General features: G+C 47.2%; 1 protein-coding gene and 2 pseudogenes across 2 annotated transcripts; 2 read left to right on the forward strand and 1 right to left on the reverse strand.

The window, feature by feature from the left end:
• Positions 1-3,360: 3,360 nt before the first annotated feature.
• On the forward strand, positions 3,361-7,612 carry LOC117846369 (histone deacetylase 5-like; annotated as a pseudogene).
• LOC117846368 (protein MAIN-LIKE 1) lies at positions 7,390-14,974 on the forward strand. Of its 2 annotated transcripts, none has more exons than XM_034727510.2 (8): positions 7,390-7,529; positions 12,434-12,506; positions 12,595-12,761; positions 12,847-13,531; positions 13,607-13,815; positions 13,895-14,189; positions 14,366-14,449; positions 14,530-14,974. In XM_034727510.2, exons 1-8 carry the CDS (start codon positions 7,447-7,449, stop codon positions 14,860-14,862), a joined length of 1,929 nt encoding a protein of 642 aa, XP_034583401.1. In that variant the 5' UTR covers positions 7,390-7,446; the 3' UTR covers positions 14,863-14,974. The 2 variants fall into 2 exon arrangements, with proteins under 2 accessions (XP_034583401.1, XP_034583403.1); XM_034727512.2 differs by lacking the exon at positions 7,390-7,529 and adding an exon at positions 12,173-12,313.
• Positions 14,975-18,148: 3,174 nt separating this feature from the next.
• LOC140221959 (uncharacterized) lies at positions 18,149-20,056 on the reverse strand (annotated as a pseudogene).
• Between the last annotated feature and the right edge of the window lie 1,355 nt (positions 20,057-21,411).

A 21,411-nucleotide genomic window follows, 5' to 3' on the forward strand; every position in this document is an offset into this window, starting at 1 on the left:
AGCGTACATCATAGCGTGGTGTTACCATTGATGTATGAGTCCTGTGCATAACGTAAAAGAGGATCACATCTCTCTTATTTGTTTCTATTTTATCAGCCGTTAATTTTCTTAACTATTTACGGTAGCCACTACACCTTGTGTTTTCTTCTCCTTGCTGGAGATTTCCAAACAATGAGGTTATTTATAAAATTCCATGCTGCAGAAAAAAAAACAAGTTTTATTTTTGGGTCTTTATGAGATTTCTTTTCCCGGGTTCTGTCACGGTTTGAGATGTTGTATGTGCATAAATCATTACGACAATCATTGAAGATTTTGTTTTTTTTATAGAGAAACACATGGTTCATGAGTGGCTTCATCATAATAGTGACATTATAGTTCAACATCACACTCTGTAATGTTCACATTGCTAAACTTATACGACAATTTTAATTTTGCTCTCCATTGCAAAAGCGATGCACCGATATCTTTGCAATAGATACGTACCACATCTTTTGTATTTATGGGTGCATATACTATAAAAATGAACTTGCACCAGATGAAGTTGAATTTGCTCTTGAAATTTAAGGAGAATATTAACATACGTTTTCTGTGTGTAGCAATGTTTCGAGGCATTTGTACAGCCTATTCATCTTCACTTGAATTTCATGCATTAACGAGCTCTTCCAAAAGGTTAATCTGTTTGCGGTTGGAGGGCTTCGACAATGGAGAGCAGAGCCTGGGTGATTTTGTGATGTGCAGGGCGGAGCTAGCTCAGAACGGCTCCAGTGTCAGCACTATTGGCCCTATTCACCTGTGGGTTTTGCTGGGTTTGCCTGATTTTGCAAACTAGACCGCAACAAGTGGTTTAGACCGGATTGGTTTCATTCTATAACTTGCACGGAACTGGTGCTGATGGGTTCTGTTGGGCTAGTTTCACAGTTAGACGGTTTGAACCGTTGTTGTTTGACTTCAACGAAGAATCGTCTTCTTCCTCCATGCTTTCAGCCATCGTCCATGGCCTGCTGATTCACTGGCTCGCTCTATAGTAACGTGGGTTCTTGTCCTCGCCAATCAACACTACCTCTACCTTTCTCATCCTCCTTCAGTACCTCTCGACAAGTGACACTATGCTCACAAGAATTCTTCTCTGTTGATTAGTTGCAGTTTGCTCCAATTCCAGAAATAGAATAAGAGCTTTGCTAAAATCTTTTCCATGGCTTCCTCACGTAGTAATATCAGAACCAATTTAGCAAGATTGTCACTCAATTTTGGATCAATTTTGGTAGGTACCACAGGACGTACAAGACTTATCCAGATCACACCAACTTTTAAGCGGCCGCTATGCTTGAGCACACTCCCACACATGGCACAATCTTAGCCGAGATGCCGGTCAGCTGTTTGACTACGATTCCAATGCAGAGATATGAGAAGCTCCGAGGGTAGCGTCGACGGACTTGCCTCGTCTTCCAACCAAGCTGAGCGCTCTGTTTTGCTGCTGCCATGGAGATGCAACTCTATAAGATTGCTCTCCTCTATTGCCATCCCGTAGACATTCAGATTCACGCTTGCACTGCCATCGATCGCAAGGAGTTGTGGACGCCACACGGATCTCCACCGTAGGAAGCAGAATTGTTATTGCTGATGCTGAAACACCACATGCGCAGGAATTAGGGCGGGTTGAGCAAGTTTGTGCGGTTCTAAACTGTGTTCAACCCTAACTCGTTGCTACACACACAGGCTCTAACTAGAAACCAACTAACCCGCCCAAACCCACTTCTACGGTCCGGTTAGGCTGGGTTGGCAGGTTAGCTAGTTTCGCCCTAACCCGGTGAACAAGCCTAAGCACCATTACAGGCTGGTGTGAGGTCCTTATTAGAACAGTGCAGAACACTACTTTCTCACTTGCGGACACCGACAAAGATAAATAGGTCTAGCTCAGCTCTGATGTACCGGGATAATAATGGGGTTTGAGTTCTATAGAAAATGAATGATTTTTAGTGTTATATATCAATGACTTTTATGTCTGGATCCACCTACAGTCCTCATGATCCACAGCCCTACGGCGGAATCATCAGTGCTAGGTGTATATAAGGCAACTATGATATGGGATGGTGGGTGGCATGTCATGTGCGGCCGGCCGGGTTCGCTTTGTCACGACTCATGGGGTGGCATGATAGTGCAACAGTGTGCAACTGTGCGCGCAGTACACGGGTCGGAAATCCTGCTGGATTCTGCCGGCCCAACGGAGATCCGTGCACGCCTGTGCGTTTGGAGGACGAGTGGACGACGGATCGCTAGACAACGACACGTCGACATGTTACGAAGTTTTCGTGCACTAGTATGTAGTCGTAGTGGTGCGTGGATGGGACCGCGCGCGTACAGCAGAACGGCCAGGACCCAGGAGGAGTAGGGCAGCAGTACACACAACTGATACAGCGCCAGCCAGGTCGACGTCCCGCACGAATAAGCGAGCGTGACCGGGCTTGTCATCTCCTGCCGCCCGATCCTGTGGCGGCTTCGTCCGGAGACGGCGATCCATGGATCACGATCGGCGGCCGGGCAGCTAGCAGGTGATGCATGTGACGATGCTTGAACGGGGATCGAGCGAAACGAACAATACGTGAGCAGTGAGCTCTCGATCGCGAGCTCGGGAACGAAGCGCATACCACCGCTGGTGCAGTGCTAAATACGATTTCGCGGGGTCGGAGCTCGCGCTCGGGTCCGCCGCGTGCCGTTCGTAGTTAGTCTTACAACGATTGGTTCCGCGATGCGAGATCTACCGATCGGTAAAGCCACGAGCGGCCGGCGCGCGATGCCTCCCCAGGCACGTACGACGGCCCGGCGCGGTCCAGCACTGGCCGACCGGCCGGCCGTAGAAATTGGCGATGGCACGTCCATATTTGGGCCCCGATGCTCGAAATATTTGGACCCCGCATCAGAGAAGCGAGCATCGATATGGGACCGACTGAGACCACTCATGCTGGAGTTGCGAGCAAACAAAGGATTCACATGCAGCTGAGCAATCGATATTTTACGGCCGAAGCATAGAGAAATGTTCTTTCACGGATGCCAGCAAATTTCTCCCGAGCATCGCTCCCCGCAACGTTGAACTCGATGCCTCGTCCTTCTCTTTCTTGATCGGGCATCAGTTTTTTTTGCCCCACTGCGGCTGCCCTAACACATTGCTTGATATGCTTGGGCCTTGGGGCGTAAAATTTCCGGATTCAAAACAACAAGACAGCACGGCAAAGGGGCTCATGGGCCCGACTCGGAAGCAACCCACTTGAACAAACACCCGCCATGGGCCCTCCGCCTGTGCGCTTCCAGGCTTGGAGCCGACCGAGGTCAACTCGAAAGTCCGGAGCTGGCCACTTCCAGGTGGGACCCACGTTTGACATCCGCGCTAACACCGGCCAAAACCAGTCCAGTGGACGACTGGGCGGCGGCGTCGGAAGTCGGAACGGCGCCCGAAAAAACCCCATTTCCGCCTCGCCTCGCCCCTCTCGTCCTCGGGTCCGATGGTTAGTCTCCGCGCCGCGCGAGACCGTCGCCGGCGCGCGATGGCGGCGGCTTCGCCTCCCCCGGTGCCCGCGGCGAGGCCGCCGCGGGTGGGGCTGCTGTACGACGAGCGGATGCGCGCGCACGCGACGCCCGACGGGGAGGACCACCCGGAAAACCCCGAGCGGCTGCGCGCCATCTGGCGCAAGCTCGACGACGAGGGCGTCACGTCCAGGTATGGCGCTAGTACCGGTTCGCCTGCTCCCTTGTCCCGAGTTGACAGCAGCGTCGTTTTGGTACTAGGGATCGAAGAGGCGAGCGGGGTGGCCGCAGTCTTTTAACTGTTTATACGGTTCGGTTCGAATCGCCTGAGATGAGAATGAGACCCTCCTCGTCCGCTTGGCCCTGCGTTTAACTTACTCTGCTCCTTCAGTTGTTGACGTATTGTGGCCGTGCCCATTTCGATCTGATGATTGACCCTAGTAATTGCGTAAATTAGTTGGTGTTCATGATTTCCCCACTAGGCTAGGTTTTAAATCGAAATGTCTAAAATATGAAACAAAAATCTTGAATAATGCAAAGAAAATAACTTGGTGAAACATTTGGTCAGACAATGCATCAACTCCTCGCCAGAAAACAATGCTTGCGTACACTTACAAATGTAAACGAACTTGTTATGGTACCAATGCATTTTCTGATGGAGCTCTTGCTTTTCCGCATTAACCTTGATGCTACTAAACTTAAGCTTAAACATTGTCATTAGAGCTTATGTGTTATCAATCTGATTCGCCGTTTTGCTTAGTAGCAAGTTAGCATAGTGCTTTTACATTTGGTGAGGATGGTGGTGGGGTTTCTGCAGTGCTTTTCTAACGTGATTCTCATCCAGGTGTGTGCTCCTTAAGGCGAAGGAAGCTGAGGACAAGTATATAGCTTCTGTTCACAGCCAGGACCATATAAAGTTGATGAAGGAAATTAGCTCGAAGAATTATTCCAGCAGAAACAAGATCACCAGGAAATTCAATTCCATCTACTTTAACCAAGGTTCCTCTGAGTCCGCTGTTCTTGCTGCTGGTTCTGTCATAAAGGTAATTGTACATATTCATTTTTTGCATTGCATAAGCACATTTCCTACTTCTCTGTAGCTATCCAGTTCCATCTTATTGGGGGGCAAATCACTGAAAAGCGACTTGTTTGACAAATAGGTAGCTGAGAAGGTTGCTGCTGGTGAGTTACGTTCTTCTATTGCTCTAGTGAGACCTCCTGGCCACCATGCAGAACGTGATAAAGCGATGGGATTTTACCTCTTTAACAATATGGCAGTTGCAGCTAATTATCTCTTAAACGAGAGGGTATGTATTTGAACCTCCCATATTGATTGTTACAAGGTGTGTTCACTTTGAAATATTCTTTATTCAACTGTAGCCTGATTTAAGCATCAAGAAGATACTGATGTCGATTGGGATGTTCACCATGGAAATGCTACACAGAAAATGTTTTATGATGATCCTTGTGTATTGGTCTTTTCAGTTCACAGGTTTGAGAAATAAATTTGACATCGCTTTGCTAGTTTTGTTTAGACTTTAGACTAGCTTCATTACCTTCATAATATGATGGTAATAAAGTTATGATACCTATTTTCCCTTGGCTACAATATCTGGATTGTGTATTCCTTTCCATGCAAATACTGGGTACTTTGCAGTTAATAGAGAAATTTGAGATCTGCAATGAGTAGTTACATAGAGCAAACCTGACCCAGTTTTAGTGCTGTTATATCTGTATATAGTAATCCAGTGCATTGAGGCCTGAATTCCACCAGCTCAGCTTGATCATTCATTACTACTAGTACTAGTCAGCCCTTCACTATATGAAAATCAATCACTCAAAGTATTGTATCTCTCCAAGAGTTGGCTGAATGACATGGTTCTTGCATAATCACTTGAGCAGTTCTATTCAGTATGGTGCATTCATGCAGCCAATTTAATGACGCTGTTATCAAAATCTATTATTTATTTATTTATTTATTTTTCTTCAAACAGTTGGGAGATCTGCTCACCATTATATTAAGGGTGCTATTCTAACGCTTGTTCTGTAGATTTGATTTTGGAGACTTCTATCCTTATGAGGAGGATGCTTCTTATTGTTTCATTGGGGAAGAGGCTGGTAAAGTGTATAACATTAATGTACCCTGGGAGCAGGGGAAGTGTGGTGATGCAGATTATATTGCTGCATGGGACCACATACTGCTTCCAATTACCGAAGCTTTTGGTCTTGATATAATACTAGTTTCTGCTGGGTTTGATGCAGGTATATAGATGAAAATTTCTTTGAAACTCTTTTATTTCATGAACCTATCAACTTTTTACTTCAAACAAACATTTATATAAGACAACGTTGTACTAATAGGCTTTAGTTTCTCAACTGATTTTATGTGCTAGCTGTGCAAGAAATGAGATTTTCACTAAAGAATTTTTAATCTCATTAATTTTTGTTTTGGTATTGACCTATGTATCTAAATAGATAGTTTCTGTTCTTAATGTTCGGTTTTGATATTCAGTTCTGATATTTGACTACCGTGGTTAGCACTGGGTGATCCTCTCAGTGGTTGCTGTGTCACTCCAGATGGATATGCACTGCTACTAACAAAGGTATGCAGTTGCAGAAAAATGACTTTTACTCAGATTTTCAGCCGATCATGCACTGCCCTCTCCTTACGACATTAATATTTGAACTTCCAGTAAAGTTCAGATGATGATTAAAGGCTGTAATTTTTATGCCTTCAGCTTCAGTAATTTCATATTTTGTTCTTATGCTTTTCTGCTACCCGTTAGGAGATTTCATTTGATCTCTTCCATTTATCTAAAATGTCGTCTGTACATACTGGACATTTCACTGTGTTGATCAACACTTGCGTTTATCACACAAACCCATCAAAAAAGCCTTTTAAAAATAAGAATCCATTGCTGCTCTGCTTATCTTTATGACAAATCCTGCAGTTGTTAGGATTTGCTCAAGGAAGGATAGTGATGGGCCTCAAGGAGGCTATAACCTTAGGTCCACAGCAAATTCAGTTTTTGCCTGTGCAGAAGTTTTGTTGGGGGATAAATTCACATTCAACACTCTGGAGAAACAGCCACATGAATCTGCATCGAGAGTTATAGAGGCGGTAATGCTCTGCATGCACTATTGCACTATTGATGTCTAGTTCCATACTTACTGCGGATTTGTATAGCAACGCCTTGCCCTTTTCAACTCCATATTGGCCATGGCCAGGTACGCAATGAATTGAAGACATGCTGGCCTGTTTTGACTGGTAAACTGCCAGAGAATGTGTCACCGACACCGAGTGAGGTGCATTTCCTCGGACCAGAGGAAATCCAGGCAGTCAGCAAGCGGGGCCGCGAAACTTCTGGCCTGCTCGAGCTACTGGCAAAGTGGCAGGGCCCTGCATGGTGCCTCAGGTCCACTATGCAATGGAGGGCTCCGGTGAGAGCAAGCGGCGAAGGCTGGGCGGTGATGAAGGGGGCGAGATGGAGGCCAAGGTGGACAGATTGGATGAGGACATGGGGGTTGACGACAGTGAGTCTCTTTCTCTGCTTCCCCTTACCCTTAGGGACCTAGACTGTAGGATAAGGTACTATACCTTAGCCTTCCCACACTCGATTCATGTATGTGCCTTCGTTGCAGGTACCTCCAGCCAGGAGGACCAAGAGGAGACAGCGCGAGAGGATGAGCAGGGGGGCTCTGGGGATCAGGTCCCTTCTCCACCCAGGCCTGCGCTGGTCACGGCCCTGAACAAGGTGGCCGAGAGCCTAGGGCACATGAACTCCCCGAGGGCAACCTCCGGGCAGGAGGACTCTGCATGTTGGGAGATTCCGAGTTTTCGGAGGACTGCCTCTGGGCAGGACTCTCGGGGCCTCAGCTTTGATGGGCTGACTCTAGAGCACTTGGAGCTCCCCCTAGAAGCGAGGGATGCCTTCGCCACGGCAGCGTCCCAGCTGCATAGCACCTCTCCGGAACACCTGGTCGCACAGCTTGAGGATGTGGCCTGGAAGGTATCTGCATCTGCAAACTGTGTGCGGGATCTTGCTTCATCGTTCGGACCCGCTACGATATCTGTATCCACCTTTCTTTTTCTCCCGACAGAAATTCCTCCACGTCAAAGCACTGCGGCACTCTCATCGTCAGGTCCTCGCAGCAGCTAGGGAAGAGGTGCGTGAGGAAATGGTGGAGCTCACCGAGTTGAAGGTCTAGTTGGAGGCCAAGCGGAGGCAAGAGGAGTGTAGGGAGCGTGCCAAGGAGGCGGCACGGGTCGCGAACGATGCCCGGGTGAGCGCGGAGGCATCTGCTCGCAGACTTCAGAAAATTCTGGACTTGCGTCGGGAAATCCTGGACTTGCGTGAAGTGGAGCTCCTAAGGCTGCAGTCCGCGCAAGTCTCTGCACGTATAGAGCGCGATGGTTGGGCGAAGGCGGCGACCGAGGCTCTCCAGGCCTTGTTGAAGATGAACGCCCTTGGTGACCTTGGCTTATTGGCTTCAAGGGCATTACAGCCACCTCGCCCGGGCCGGTGGACTCCTTGGGTTTAACGTTCCATTGGCTTCGGAAGGCCGCGCAGGCGACGCCCAAGGTGGCAGAGAGGCACGGGTCCATCTGCGCCAGGACAGCTATGAACTTAGCCCTAATCCTACTCCACTCCGGGGGTTGCACTCATGTTGGGTCCGTTGCTCGGCCGGACATGTCCTTCCTGACCGATGAACGGTTCACAGCGGAGGTTCGGGAGGCATCCAAGGGCTTCTACAGGAACGTGTGGGAACGCTTCGGTAGGAGGGGAACGCGTTACGCTATCCGCACCGCGGATCGACAAATCCGCCTTTTTTTTATTTTGGCCCTTTTCGTGAATTTTTTTTACAAATACCCTTGCGAAACCAATTCCGAAAATGGACCCTTAGCTTGGCGCCAGATGGCGCCAAGGTATATCCTGGCGCCAAGGTCCTCCCACCGCGCCTCCGACGTGGCGCCGGCCCCCTGACGTGGCGCCGAGGCTTGGCGCCAGCCTCCCTGGCGCCAAGCCTATTACCAAAACATCGCGGTTCCTTTCCTTTTGCCCGTTTGTTTCCATTCGAAGTTTCAAATCACGCTGCTGCCGCCCTCGGAGACCACCGCCGCCGTCGCCGCCCTCGGAGACCGCCGCCGTCTCGGAGTCCGCCGTCGCCGCCCGGAGGTCGGCCGTCCCCGCACGATCGAACATGCGCGCCCCGTCGCCCGGCGGCCGTCCGGCCGACCCGCCCGAAGGCCCCGCGCCCGTGCCCGGCCGAAGGCCGCCCGGTGGCCGGAGCCGCCCCGGCCAGCGCCCGCTCGCCCGAAGGCCCCGCGCTCGGTCGAAGGCCGCCTGGCACCCGCCTGCCCGGCGCCCGCCTGAAGGCCCCTCGCCCGGGCTCCCAAGGCCGCCCCGCACCCGCCATTGCTCGCGGCTGCCCCTGCCGGTGGCCCACGGCCCGTCGCCCGTGTCCTCCACGACCGGAGGTCGTCTGACCCCCGCTCGGTGCTCGCCCCCATGCCTTGCCGCCGGTGTTCATCAGTGAGGTAAAACTCTAAGAAGAGTTATAGTTAACTAGATAAAATAGTTAGATAGATGAATTAGAATTATATTGTTAGGTAGAATTTAGATAGGTAGGTAGAATTGGTAGATGAAATAGTTAGATACGTAAATTAGAATAGGTAGGTAGAATTGTTAGATATGAAAGTTTATCTTTATGAATTGCAATGATAGAAAGATTAGAGGATACTCATGACACTATTTAACTAGATGCATGTCCAATTTTCTTTACGTAGTTAGATGTATAGTTAGTTACATAGTAAACTAGTTATTTAGTTAAGCAGTTGTATAGGTACGTACCTAACTAACTATTAGGTGGCATAGTTAGTTAGTTGTATGACATAGTTAGTTAGTTGTATTTGGTAGTTAGTAGGCAATTGATACTATCTCATTTCATACTAGAGATCTTGTACTTAGAATGTTTGATTTATTATGGACTAAATGAATTGTGCGTCGTTATATTGATATACTAGATGGAGAACGTAGTGAGCATATATCACGGAGGCACCGTGGAATGGGATGAATATGGATGTGTTAAGTTTGTTGCCATGCAATGCGAGGTTGTCATATTCGATGAGAAACCATCGTTTAGTGAGTTGCTTGCAAGGGCTCGGGAAGAGTTACATTGTCATGAAGATGATGAAATCACAGTCGAGGGTATACTTCACCTAGGTTCCCCTCTCAACATTCAAAGGAAGATGGTCCCAATTCGGTGTCCAGGCCAGTGGGAAAAATATGTTAGGACGGTTATGAATGGTCATTCCCCAAGTGTTGAAGTGGTTGTTCGTCAGGTGGGAGTTGATCCAAATCCTCGTCGGTTTTCCGACCAATGGGTCAACGGGCACACTTCGATCCTCCCGTCCCAGAACCTGTTATGGACGTGGATGTTGCACCTACTATTCCCGATGCTGAATCTGCCCCTAATGAAGTAGTTGGACATGGTTGTCGGATTGTTGATGATGTGGCGGACTCTCCTAATGAGTTCCTTTTCACTCAGAATGATCCGAGTAAGTGTCTTACCGGTTTCTATTGTTGAGAGATAATCCATTCGTTCCATCAAGTTATTCTTTACTCATATTTGTACTTGATGGCGCAGGAGATATTTCAGAAAATGTGGATGTGCCTCTAGTTGATGCGCAAGTGCAATGTGGAGATGGATTGCGTGGCTCTAATAGTGTTGAAATTTTGAATGATGAAGATGCATACGAGATGGGAGTGGATCTTGATTCTGATGATCATCGTCCTGTTGGAGAGATGACGGAGAGTGATATTGAGATGTTCAGGCGTATTTTCCCTGGACGTCGTGATCCGATAGTTCACGAGTTTAGCGATCTTACTCTTTCCGATCAGGCGTTTGCAGAAGGACGTGATGATGAGCTAATAGAAACTCCTGAAGCTAGTCCTACTATGGTTATTGAGGAGGGAAGGGTATTTAAGGACCTTCCCGCATTGAAGAGATGGTTGCAAGCTTTTGCGGTGATACGAAAGAGACCGTACAAAGTGTTGCATTCATATGCGGAGCGCCGTTACACAGTTGTGTGTGAAAAGGAACGGTGCTCATGGAGGGTTTGTGCAAGGAAGCAAAATATCACCGGGAAGTGGAAGATCACAAAAGTTGTCGGTCCACACAATTATGCTGACCATGAGCTTACAGTGAGACATCCGCAGCTAACATCTACCCTCATTGCGAAGCGGTTGATGGGAATATTGAAAGAACAACCCAACATGAAAGTGAGAACAATTATCAGAACTGTTGAGGAGATTTATGGAGGTTATGTGATAACTTATGGTAAAGCTTGGAGGGCTAAGCAGCGAGCGTGGAGGATGATTTATGGGGATCGGGAGTCTGGGTACGAGCAGCTGCCAGTGCTTTTTAATGCAATTAAAGCGGTGAATCCAGGCATGCATTATGAGTACATTCCAAAGCCAAATGCTTGGAAGGATGGGAGACAGATATTCGGGCGTGCGTTCTGGTGCTTCCCTCAGTCTGTGGAAGCCTTTAGGCACTGTCGTCCTATTTTCTCTATTGATGGTACGTTTTTGATTGGCAAATACAGGACCACACTTCTTATAGCCATATCTTGTGACGCGAACAATATGTTGGTTCCTTTGGCATTTGCATTGGTTGAGAGGGAGAACAATGACAATTGGGATGGTTCTTAAGACTAGTTCGGATACATGTGGTTGGTCCTGGCAGGGAGGTTGGCGTCATATCCGATAGGCATCAGGTCATACTTCATGCTGTGCAAGAGCAGATAGAGGGCTATGCACCTTTGCATCATCGTTGGTGCACTCGGCACCTTGCGGAGAACCTTCTTCGGAAGGATGGTGTGAAGGATAATTTTGATCTGTTTCAAGTTGCTGCTCGTCAGCTTGAGGACTATTACTTTCAGCGCAAATTGGAGCAGGTAAGGACCGCAACAAATGCAGAAGGTAGACAATGGCTCGCTGGTTTGATGAGAGATTTGGATAAGTGGACTAGATCTCACGACGCCGGTAGTTGGAGGTACGAGTTTCAGTGCAGTAACATGGCCGAGTCATTCAATAAGTTGTTATTGGGGATACGTGGTATGCTTGTGAACGCAATCGTTGAATTCACTTTCTACAGGCTTGTAGCGTGGTTCAATGAAAGACACGCAAAAGCAGAAGCGTTGCAGATTGCTGGGGAGAGATGGGCTGAAAAACCAAAGAGACATCTCATCATTGCAAATGAAAGGGCTTCCACACATGAGGTGCAATGTTTTGATCTCGGCTCAGGGACTTATCAGGTCGAGCATAGGGGCGGTACAACGTCCGACGGCGAGATCCGAGAGTCGAGGGTACATGTGGTAGTCCTCCGAGATTTCAAGTGCACTTGTGGTAGGCCAAGACAGTACCACTTCGTATGTTCTCATTTGGTGGCAGCAGCTAGGCATCGCAATTTTGATATCGAGAGCATGATACCTCATGAGTTCAGCATAGACACCCTTTTGCGGACATGGAGCCCCCGCTTCGTGCCTTTCCGGGATCCTAGAGAGTGGCCTCCATATGATGGGCCAAAATATGTTGCGGATCCAGCTTACCGTTGGAACAAATGTAGAACAAGGAAGCGGACGAGGCATAACATGACTATGGATCAAGTATCCGGAAGAACGAGGCGTGGTAGAGCAACACCATTTCTTGCTGATCCAGAACAGAACGAGTGCGGCAAGTGCGGTAGATTGGGCCATAATTCACGCACTTGTCGTTGGCAGATTAGTGAGGTGCGACTAGTAGCTCTTTTCGTTACTTCATATGTGTTTTATTCATGCAGGTTGTGTTTCTACATCTCTAACTTCATGATTCATTGTTTACTAATGTTATTTGTTTTTGCCTTTTTGTAGGATGGCGCACTTCCACCTACTAGATCAGGCGTACGATCAGACCCACCGAGGTCGTCTCATAGCGAAAGGGAAGGTAATAATCTACAATTCATGATTCAAGCTTTGCAAGCGTCCACGTCTTGTTTCCTAAGAAATGTCTGACTCGGTTTGTTTGCATGCAGGTCCTTCCGCTCCTTCGTTCTAGAGCCCATGATGGGTTTTTGGCGCTGCAGTACGACGACCGCTACACTCCTTTGCTAGAGATGGCGGGCCTAGATGTCATCTCGTATCAGGTTAATCGTGGGATGCCCAAGTTCAACTCAGCGGCTATAACTGCGTTGGTTGACAGGTACTACTTTATTTCTATTACCTCCGTTCATATTCAATTTATTATGTCCTTACATGTTAACAAGTAATAATGCTGCAAAATGTAGGTGGCGGCCCGAGACTCACAGCTTTCACCTGCCGTTCGGAGAGATGACAGTGACCTTACAGGACTGTCAGAAGATGCTGGGTCTGTCGATTCGCGGCCACGCAGTGACTGGACCGTGCGTCTCAGAGGGTTGGAGAGCACGAGTGGCAGCCTTCCTTGGGCGAGAGGTTGAGGAGCAGGGGACTCGCACATCTGGAGTGCTAATCTCCTGGCTGCGGGAACACTTCGGCCAGTGCCCCCAGGACGTGGATGCGGAGACAGTTGGGCACTACTGCAGGGTGTGGATCCTGCACCTGTTTGCCTGCGTTCTTTTCCCAGACGCTACAGGTGACACTGCGTCTTGGATGTGGATCCACTGCCTCACTGACTGGCACCAGGCACGTCTTTACAGTTGGGGATCAGCTGTGCTGTGTTTTCTATACCGGCAGCTGTGCGAGGCGTGCCGTCGGACTGCGGGCTCCGCGTCAGTTGGTGGGTGTGTCTATCTATTGCAGTTATGGATGTGGGCCCGTCTACCTGTTGGTCGTCCCGAGATTATGCCCCGTCGACCGTGGTTCCCAGGTGAGATGCCGAGACGGCAGCCGACATGGGCATATATTTGGGATCAGGTAAAGGTTAGCCATACGAGGTTCGACCGCGCGTACCTGGATTACATCAATGAGATAGACGCGCTCACGGCTCATAGTGTAAGTCAAAATTATTTTAACATGCTTTGTAATCTTTTAGTATAACAATTAACATCTTATTTTGTCATGTTGCAGGTAAATTGGCAGCCTTACCAAGGAGAGGACGCACTTCCTTTTACCATTAGCTTTGTCTGTGGGTTGGACGAAGATCTTTACAGGATGAAGTGCCCTCTCATATGCTTCTATGCTGTAGAGTACCACCTACCGGATCGAGTAGCACGGCAGTTTGGGATGAGGCAGATTTGGCCACCACTGGTGACCTCCACTAGTGTGGAGTTACACAAGTAAGTCTTTTCGTATTTGAATTATTTCAATACCAGTAACTAAATATTGCCTAGCAATAACATGTAACGTGACGTGCAGCGTGGATCGTAAGAAGAAATGGAAGGTCTCTGAGTGGGCCGCGTTCCACCAGGCGTACATTGACGATTGGAAGAACTTCGACGAAAACGTGGACGAGAACGACGAGCCGCACACAAACAGTGAGTACAGGCAATACCAGACTTGGTACCAAGGTGCGACGCGTCACAGGCTGAGGGCAGCGTGGACGGAAGATGACTACGCCGACATCCACTCATCCGACGATGAAGACACGGTGTACGATCAGAGTACTCGTGCTGGAAGGCAGGTGGAGGCAGGACCAATCCTGGATAGGATGGTAAGACAATTGCTTCACTTTTCTATGTTCTATGTTAAGTTACTTAGAGATTTAGTTAGTTAGATAAGGACTTAGTGACCATCTGACGTAATCATTTAGTCATTTAGTGACTTAGTGTGTAAGTAAGTTAATGACTAAATCATTTATTGCTTTAGTGACTTAGTCATTTGTTGCAGGGCCGTACCCTCCAAAGCTCGGTTAGAGATATAGAGCATTTCCGTCCTAGAGTTACGGACCCCGATACGCGGAGCTTCCTAGAGGTAAGTCTCAAATTATTCTTTCTAATACTTTATTAATACGTTGCATTCTTCTTTCGTGTAACTAGTTTTTACTACTGCAGCGACTGTCAAATCGGCTTCGCCGTGCCGCTGCTCGTTGTGGTTGCAGGACTGCCACGACGCGAGACGTGCACATTCCATCCCTACGCGAAGGAGGCGTCGGTACGTCTAGCCAAGGCCCCTCAGGTTCAAAATCAATTGCATCCGAGGAAGAGGACGACGACGACGACGATGAGCAGGGGGCCGAGGAGCTTGGCCCTTCTCAGCTCCAGGAGGCTCCCTTGACTCAGCCTACACAGGTTGTAGGCACTAGACTACGTCGTTCACGTTCTCCTTACACTCCAGGCACCGACGCCCTTGGTCACAAGGGTAAGGGTAAGACTAGGAGGCAGTGACGGTTCTTATTGCGAACTTTGTATTATATGGACTATTTGTATATATGGACTTTCATTCTAAATTATTGTGGATTCTATTATGAATGTGTCATATGCTTGTGTCATATGCTTCTATGCTTGTATGTTTCTATTTATGTTCACTATTCATCTCGTAATTTTGTATGGATTGCATCAAAAAGTAGGGGAAATTCTGCCGAAATTTCGCTAACAAGTACCATTTTTATTTTCTACGGAAATTTCACTAGACTACGACTTCGAAATGCATTACATCGCAAAATAAACATAGGTCATCTACAAATTGTGTGTCCATACTTAAAGTGCATTATTACATGACAACATAATAAAAGTCTCACAGTAGAAAATATTGTTCATAAATAAACCATAGAACTAGAACCTAAATATGGCTACTGAGTGCAACGAGGCCACTTTCCCTTCCTTAAGGCATCGGGATTCTCCTCAACCGCTGCTTTCGCTCGACGTGCCCGCTCAAGCTTCTTCTCTCTCCTCCCTGTTCGCAGCAACCCGCCTCCTTTCCTCCTCTTCCATGTGCTCCTTTTCCGCAGCCTCCTCTATGAGCCTCTTCTCGTACACCTCCTTCCTCTCTGCATCCCAGCGCATCATATACTCCAAAAACTCCTTGTCTTCAGGATTGATCTCAGTGTCGATCCACTGCTCAAAATCACATAGCGGTGGAGGGGTCTACAACAAATGCAATTGTTATAAAACAAAAAAATTATGGACAATAATTATAAGACAACAACAATTCCTTACCAACATGTTAATGCGGCGCTGACGAAGTGTAGGTTCAAACGCAAAGTTGGAACACATCCAATACCTCTGCCTATACGTGGCATGTTCTTCGGACTTGGCTACCTTGCAAGGATCGCCGCAAAAGCACATCGGCACTGGAACACCACTAGGCAGAGGCAATGGATCGAACGCATTTCCGGTCTTCTTGGCGCCATAACTACAATTTAGTTTATTTCGTTCTATGAATCAAACGCACTTAACAATAAACCTACAATTAAGGTTTTTTCATTTGATCCACAACAATGAGCATATAACATAACTACGTGCGCTGAGATTACCTTAGTTTCTTAGCTTTTCCACGCCTCGGCATCCTACATTTGCATGAAACCCTAAGTTCAAAAATGCAACAAATATATAGCGAATCGATGTGAAAAAAAGGTACGAGGGAGAGAGGATACCTTGCTCTTCAGGATCCACGGATCAAATGAAAGTTTCCTCAGCTACAATGTCAATTCGTAGTCTAGGGCGAAGTAGGGAGAGTAAAAACCCGAGAGAGTGAAGAAGAATGAGGAGGAACTCTCGGGCAGGAAGAAGGGTGGCGGTATATGTAGGGAGGCTTGGTGCTAGGGAGGCTGGCGCCGAGCCTTGGCGCCCAGGCTTGGTGCCATAGATCTTGGCGCCAAGCCTTGGCGCCACGTCAGGGGGCCGGCGCCACGTCGGAGGCGCGGTGGGGGGACCTTGGCGCCAGGCATCCTGGCGCCAAGACGTTATACCTTGGCGTCAGCCATCCTGGCGCCAAGCTAAGGGTCCATTTTCGGAATTGGTTTCGCCAGGGGCCTATTTGTGAAAAATTTTCACGAAAAGGGCCAAAATAAAAAAAAGTCGAATCGCCAAATGCCCCGGAACTGGAAATATCAAGGTGAGACTCCCGCACTGCAAGCCTCTAAAACAAACTCCACCTTTCCATTCGCTACAGGAGAACTCCAAATCTAGAGCTTCCTGTACACGAATGCTATCCTCTTGTGGAGGAGCAGCGGATCCGGGGCGGCGACGGCGGGCGCAGAGGCCGGGCGGGGAGGAGGAGGTCATGGCCGGCAAGGAGGAGGAGCTCCTGAGTAGCGGTGGGGCTTCCAGGCGGCGGTGCGGCCGCCATGGCCGCGGCGGCGAGGAGGAGGAGGCTCCAGAGCAACGGCTGGCGGGGAGGAGGAGCTCTGGAGCAGCGGTGGGGTTCCTGGGCGGCGGCGCGGCTGCCATGGCCGTGGCGGCGGGGAGGAGGAGGCTCCGCAGCAGTGGCCGGCGAAGGGAGGGAGAGAGCCACCGGGGATGGAAGGAGATGCGGATGGAGCCGCACGCACGGTAGCTTAGTTTTTTTACTGTTCCTGTAATTAGCCCACGAACAGTCACTTTTCCCTCCGCACTGTAGCTGCTCTTAGGCTAATTCCAGGTTCATACACATTAAATACGGCGACAAATTAGATGACATTAAATACGGCGACAAATTATATGTGATGATACAGCAATGTAATTATGAAGAGAGAGAGGGAATGAGTTTCATTAGAGCAAGTATAATAACGTGAATAAGCCGGCTAGGAGAAGTCCACATCGGCAGAAAAACAGGTCACGTCAGAGAGAGACTACGGAGCCGGCGCTTCCCATCTCGCCCGACTTGAGCGCAAGGTACGAGAAAAAATTAACTCTCCCAGCCTTCTCCGAGCCCGCATATGAGCGAGATGCTGCCGCTTCCATCTCCTATCCTTGTGAACATTAAATCACTGCAATATGTACGTAATCTATGCTGTAGCCGGCCAAACAGCTAGCTTGTTGTATTAGTTGGCTGTATAACTGGCTGCAAATGACATGGTATGGGCTTGCAGCCGGCTGCTGGCTAAATTATTGCTCTTGCTCTTAGGATGAAACTGTGTAGGCACTGTTTCCAAGACTATGAAATATGCATTGGGAGCACATTGAGGGCTAGAGAGTTTCATTTCATCTGACAATATTCAATCACATGCTTTGCAATTAAAGACCAAAATGCCAAGCCTAATGTTCGGCAGCCCCGAAAAAGTTTGGTAGCGCTTGGTTGGGACTAAAACTACGGCTGCCATGCCGTTTCTTTGTTGTTTCTCGCGCCGCAAGTGAGGCGTCGTAAGTTTGGCGTCGCCGCAGATGCGGCGTGGCGTGTTATGGCTGGCAGCTAAACATGTCCTAAATGGTATGGATGGACATGTGCCGTTTCCTCTACATTAGTCATGGTGACGTAGCGCAATGCTGTTGCCTTCGTTTATCATGTCCTTCTTTCCGGTCTACAGTGGCGGATCCATAAATGGGCTCTGTCCTAAACTAACTAATATAAGGCCTAAAATCTTACTAGCCATATACTATTAGATATAACATATTTTTCAAAGAACACAAATAATTATATAATTATATTGATTCCAAGTGTTCAACCGATAGACTCAAACAATACGTAGAACATTGAAGATAGAAAAGTACCAAATTAAGAGTCTTCCATGACAAAAAAAAACCATACATATATTCATGATTTAGCACCACTTGTACTGACATTCTCAATTCTACATAAAAATTTTAAAAATCTCAGCTCTTTATAAATCAAGATAACATTATACATTGAAATACACTAATACAAGTAAACGACACGCACCTTGAGACCTCGATTGGCAAATTCATCTTACAGGTTCTAAAGCCTTGAAAGCGCTTTAGAATTGTTTCATCTTCAATCGATGCAAACAAATCCCGCTCAATATAACATATACTATTCATCCAATCATCATTCATTTTATTTATTTGTTCGGTCTTGATAATATTCATAGCAGAGAAGGCTCTTTCAACTGTTGCTATTGCCATCGGCAAAATCAATGCAAGTTCAATGAGATGATACACCAAAGAAAAAGTTGTATGTCCATCAGTCTGAACCATCTTCTCAGCAACGTTACCAAGGTCAGTACAAGTGCCAAAATTATTATCATTTTTGACTTCATCAATGAATATAGGAAGGTCACCCGCAAGCTTTATGCAGTCATAATCAGAGAAGTCATCTTTATAAATCTTAGCAAGCTTAACTAACTTCTCCACCTCAAAGTTGGCAAAAGAATCCCTCGGATTAAGACAAGCAACATATCTTAAGAGTTGAGTTGATCTTTCTGAAAATTGATTGTTTAACTCACAATAAACTTGATCAATCACAATATTGAAAATTCTATGATGAAAATGATGGTAGTAACTCACTAATTTAGCACCACGACGTCTCGAACGACCTTTAACTGGTATCGTATCTTCCATATTAGGAATGTCTATATTGTTGAGGAGGCAAAACTCCTTTACCTCTTCAAAAAGAGCATCCCAACCATTTTCTCTCATTTCATTCATATTTCTCATCACAGAGCCAATTAATCCTATTGCACGAACAATGTTTTGATTTTTTTTTGCAAACATCATGACAGGTCTTGAGTCATCTCCAATACTCTGATCATATGATGTAATATGAACACAAATTCAAATGACTCCATTCTTTGAATCAATCCAGAGGCTGTAGTTTTTTTTCCCTATCAGTTCCATCTTCACTAATATTCTCTAACACCTCCGGTACAAAGGACCACATGATCATAAGACATGCCAATGTTTTGTGATGTGTACCCCACCATGTATCACCAAGCCTAACAAGACTAGTTTCTTGATTTTTCCCTCTCCCAGAAAAAATAGCACCACTATCTAACTGCTTAACAATCTTATCATGGGGACTTTGAAGGAGTTGATCTTTCCTCTTGCAAGAAGCAGTAACAACATTGATAATTGAAGTGACATAATTGAAGAAATCAAAAGTTGAACCACAACACTTGGCTACAAAAACTACCACAAGCTGCAACTGATGAGCAAAACAGTGGATGTAAAAGGCATATGGGTTTTCATTCAATACCAATCTTTGTAACCCATAAAACTGTCATCTCATATTTGAAGCTCCATCATATCCTTTCCCTCTAATCTTGGAAACAGATAAACTATATCTTCTAAGCATAGTATCCAATGCTTCTTTTAGTGAAGGTGATGTGGTATCAGAAACATGTTCAATGCCAAGAAACCTCTCGATCACACTTCCTTTATCATTAACAAACCTATATGAGAAAAGAGAAAATAGTGTTACTTGAAAGCAACAAAACAAAACCAACGAAATAACCAAATGGAGAGGAGATATATACCTCACAACCGCAACCATTTGTTCCTTAATAGATGCATCACGAGCCTCATCAACAAGCACCGCAAACCAACGATCTCCTATTTTACTTTTAATTAATGCACTTGTCTCCTTTGCACAAGCCCTAACCAAATCTTTCTGAATCATTGGACTACTCATTTGATTATTCCCTGGAGCATTTTCACCGGTCACAGGTGCAGCCTTAGGATCCTTCTTTCTGTACCATTCAAGCATCTCCATAAAGTTCCCTTTATTTCTTAATGTTTTAGACTCACCATGTCCATGAAAGGCTAGAGCTTGCAAAAGGAGAAATCTAGCAATGCCTAACATAATAGTTAAATGAGCTGTATATGCCTCCTCTTCTGTTGCACTTGTAACAGTCCACACATGTTGAACACTTTGCCTCTGATTTTTAAAATTAAGTGTGCGCTTTCTTGCGTTACTATGAAAGCCATCAATTGATTGAACATACTCCTTGAAAGAATCCTTTGCATTCTTCCAATTTCTAAACCCAACTTTGGTGAATGTATCATTACTATGAAACCCAATTTGTTGTGGCTTAAATAGATAGCAATAAAAGCAATAAGCTGCATCTTGGCTACACTGTATTCTAACCAATCAAATTGATCAAACCATGATCCAACAAATCCTATTGATTGGCCTTTACCATCTTTTTTTCATTTTTGGAAACTTATGACCAGCTAGCCTATATGGACCTATTTGTAGATATGCTCTCCTAGCCTCATCCCTAATGTTATGATGAAAATCATCAATTGATTTCCTGTCTCCTGGATCAGCAACCATATCTCTCATATCAAGTTCAATCCGTGGTCTTTTTTGCTAAACCCGACTCTCTATAGTTTCGGTACTACTCTATGACACATCTTTTTTAGCATAGTACCTATCCATTCTAAGATGTGAAATGTTGCAATTGCAAAGTAAGACTCAACTCAATGAAGTAATGAATGTTGCAAAGTAATGAATTTCTCTCCGTAGTATCTCACCTGCCTGTGCCTACTGCTGCTTGGCAGCTGCTTGCCCTCAGCGGCTCAGCTGCCGGCGCGCTGCCATAGTGCTGCTTAGCCGGTGGTCGGTGCCTGGCAAACTGACGCGCTGCCGCTCAGCCGACGGCCGGCGGGGGCGTGGCCGCATGGGGGTGTGGGCGCGTGGCCGGTGGGGCCGGGGGGGTGACCAGTGAGGCGGCGACCTGGCCGGCGGGGCTGCGGGGGCCGGGGGTGAAGGCGAGTACGAACGGGAGGCGCGCGGCCAGCCGGCCAGGGCTAGGGTTCCAGCCTGCTGGGCTCACTTCGCGTCGAGGTGGGCTAATGGGCTGCTTAACTTTTTTATACCATTTTTATAAAACTTATTCCCAGTCTTCTTATACCTTGCCCCGGGCTGCAGCCCAGGCAGCCCGGGGCCCAAATCCGCTCCTGCCGGTCTGTGACACCACTGTCACCTGGTTAGGGTGATGTAAAGGAGGCACCGAAGCCCAGGGCCGAGGGGGCAGAAGAGGCATGCCACAGCTTCAAATTCCAAACTGAAAATGCGGGATGGGCAAAGAGAGTAGTGTACTGGAAACAAAGCAACCT

Source organism: Setaria viridis, chromosome 2 (assembly GCF_005286985.2).
Source record: "Setaria viridis chromosome 2, Setaria_viridis_v4.0, whole genome shotgun sequence".
NCBI classification, from domain to species: domain Eukaryota; kingdom Viridiplantae; phylum Streptophyta; class Magnoliopsida; order Poales; family Poaceae; genus Setaria; species Setaria viridis.

What these genes read in the sequence shown, in the direction of transcription:
- LOC117846368 (XM_034727510.2), top strand. Translation starts at nt 7,447, where the DNA reads ATGCCTTCGCCACGGCAGCGTCCCAGCTGCATAGCACCTCTCCGGAAC. An exon ending in ACGCGCTCACGGCTCATAGT is followed by an intron (nt 13,532 to 13,606) that starts GTAAGTCAAAAT and finishes GTCATGTTGCAG; the next exon opens with GTAAATTGGCAGCCTTACCA. An exon ending in ACTAGTGTGGAGTTACACAA is followed by an intron (nt 13,816 to 13,894) that starts GTAAGTCTTTTC and finishes CGTGACGTGCAG; the next exon opens with CGTGGATCGTAAGAAGAAAT.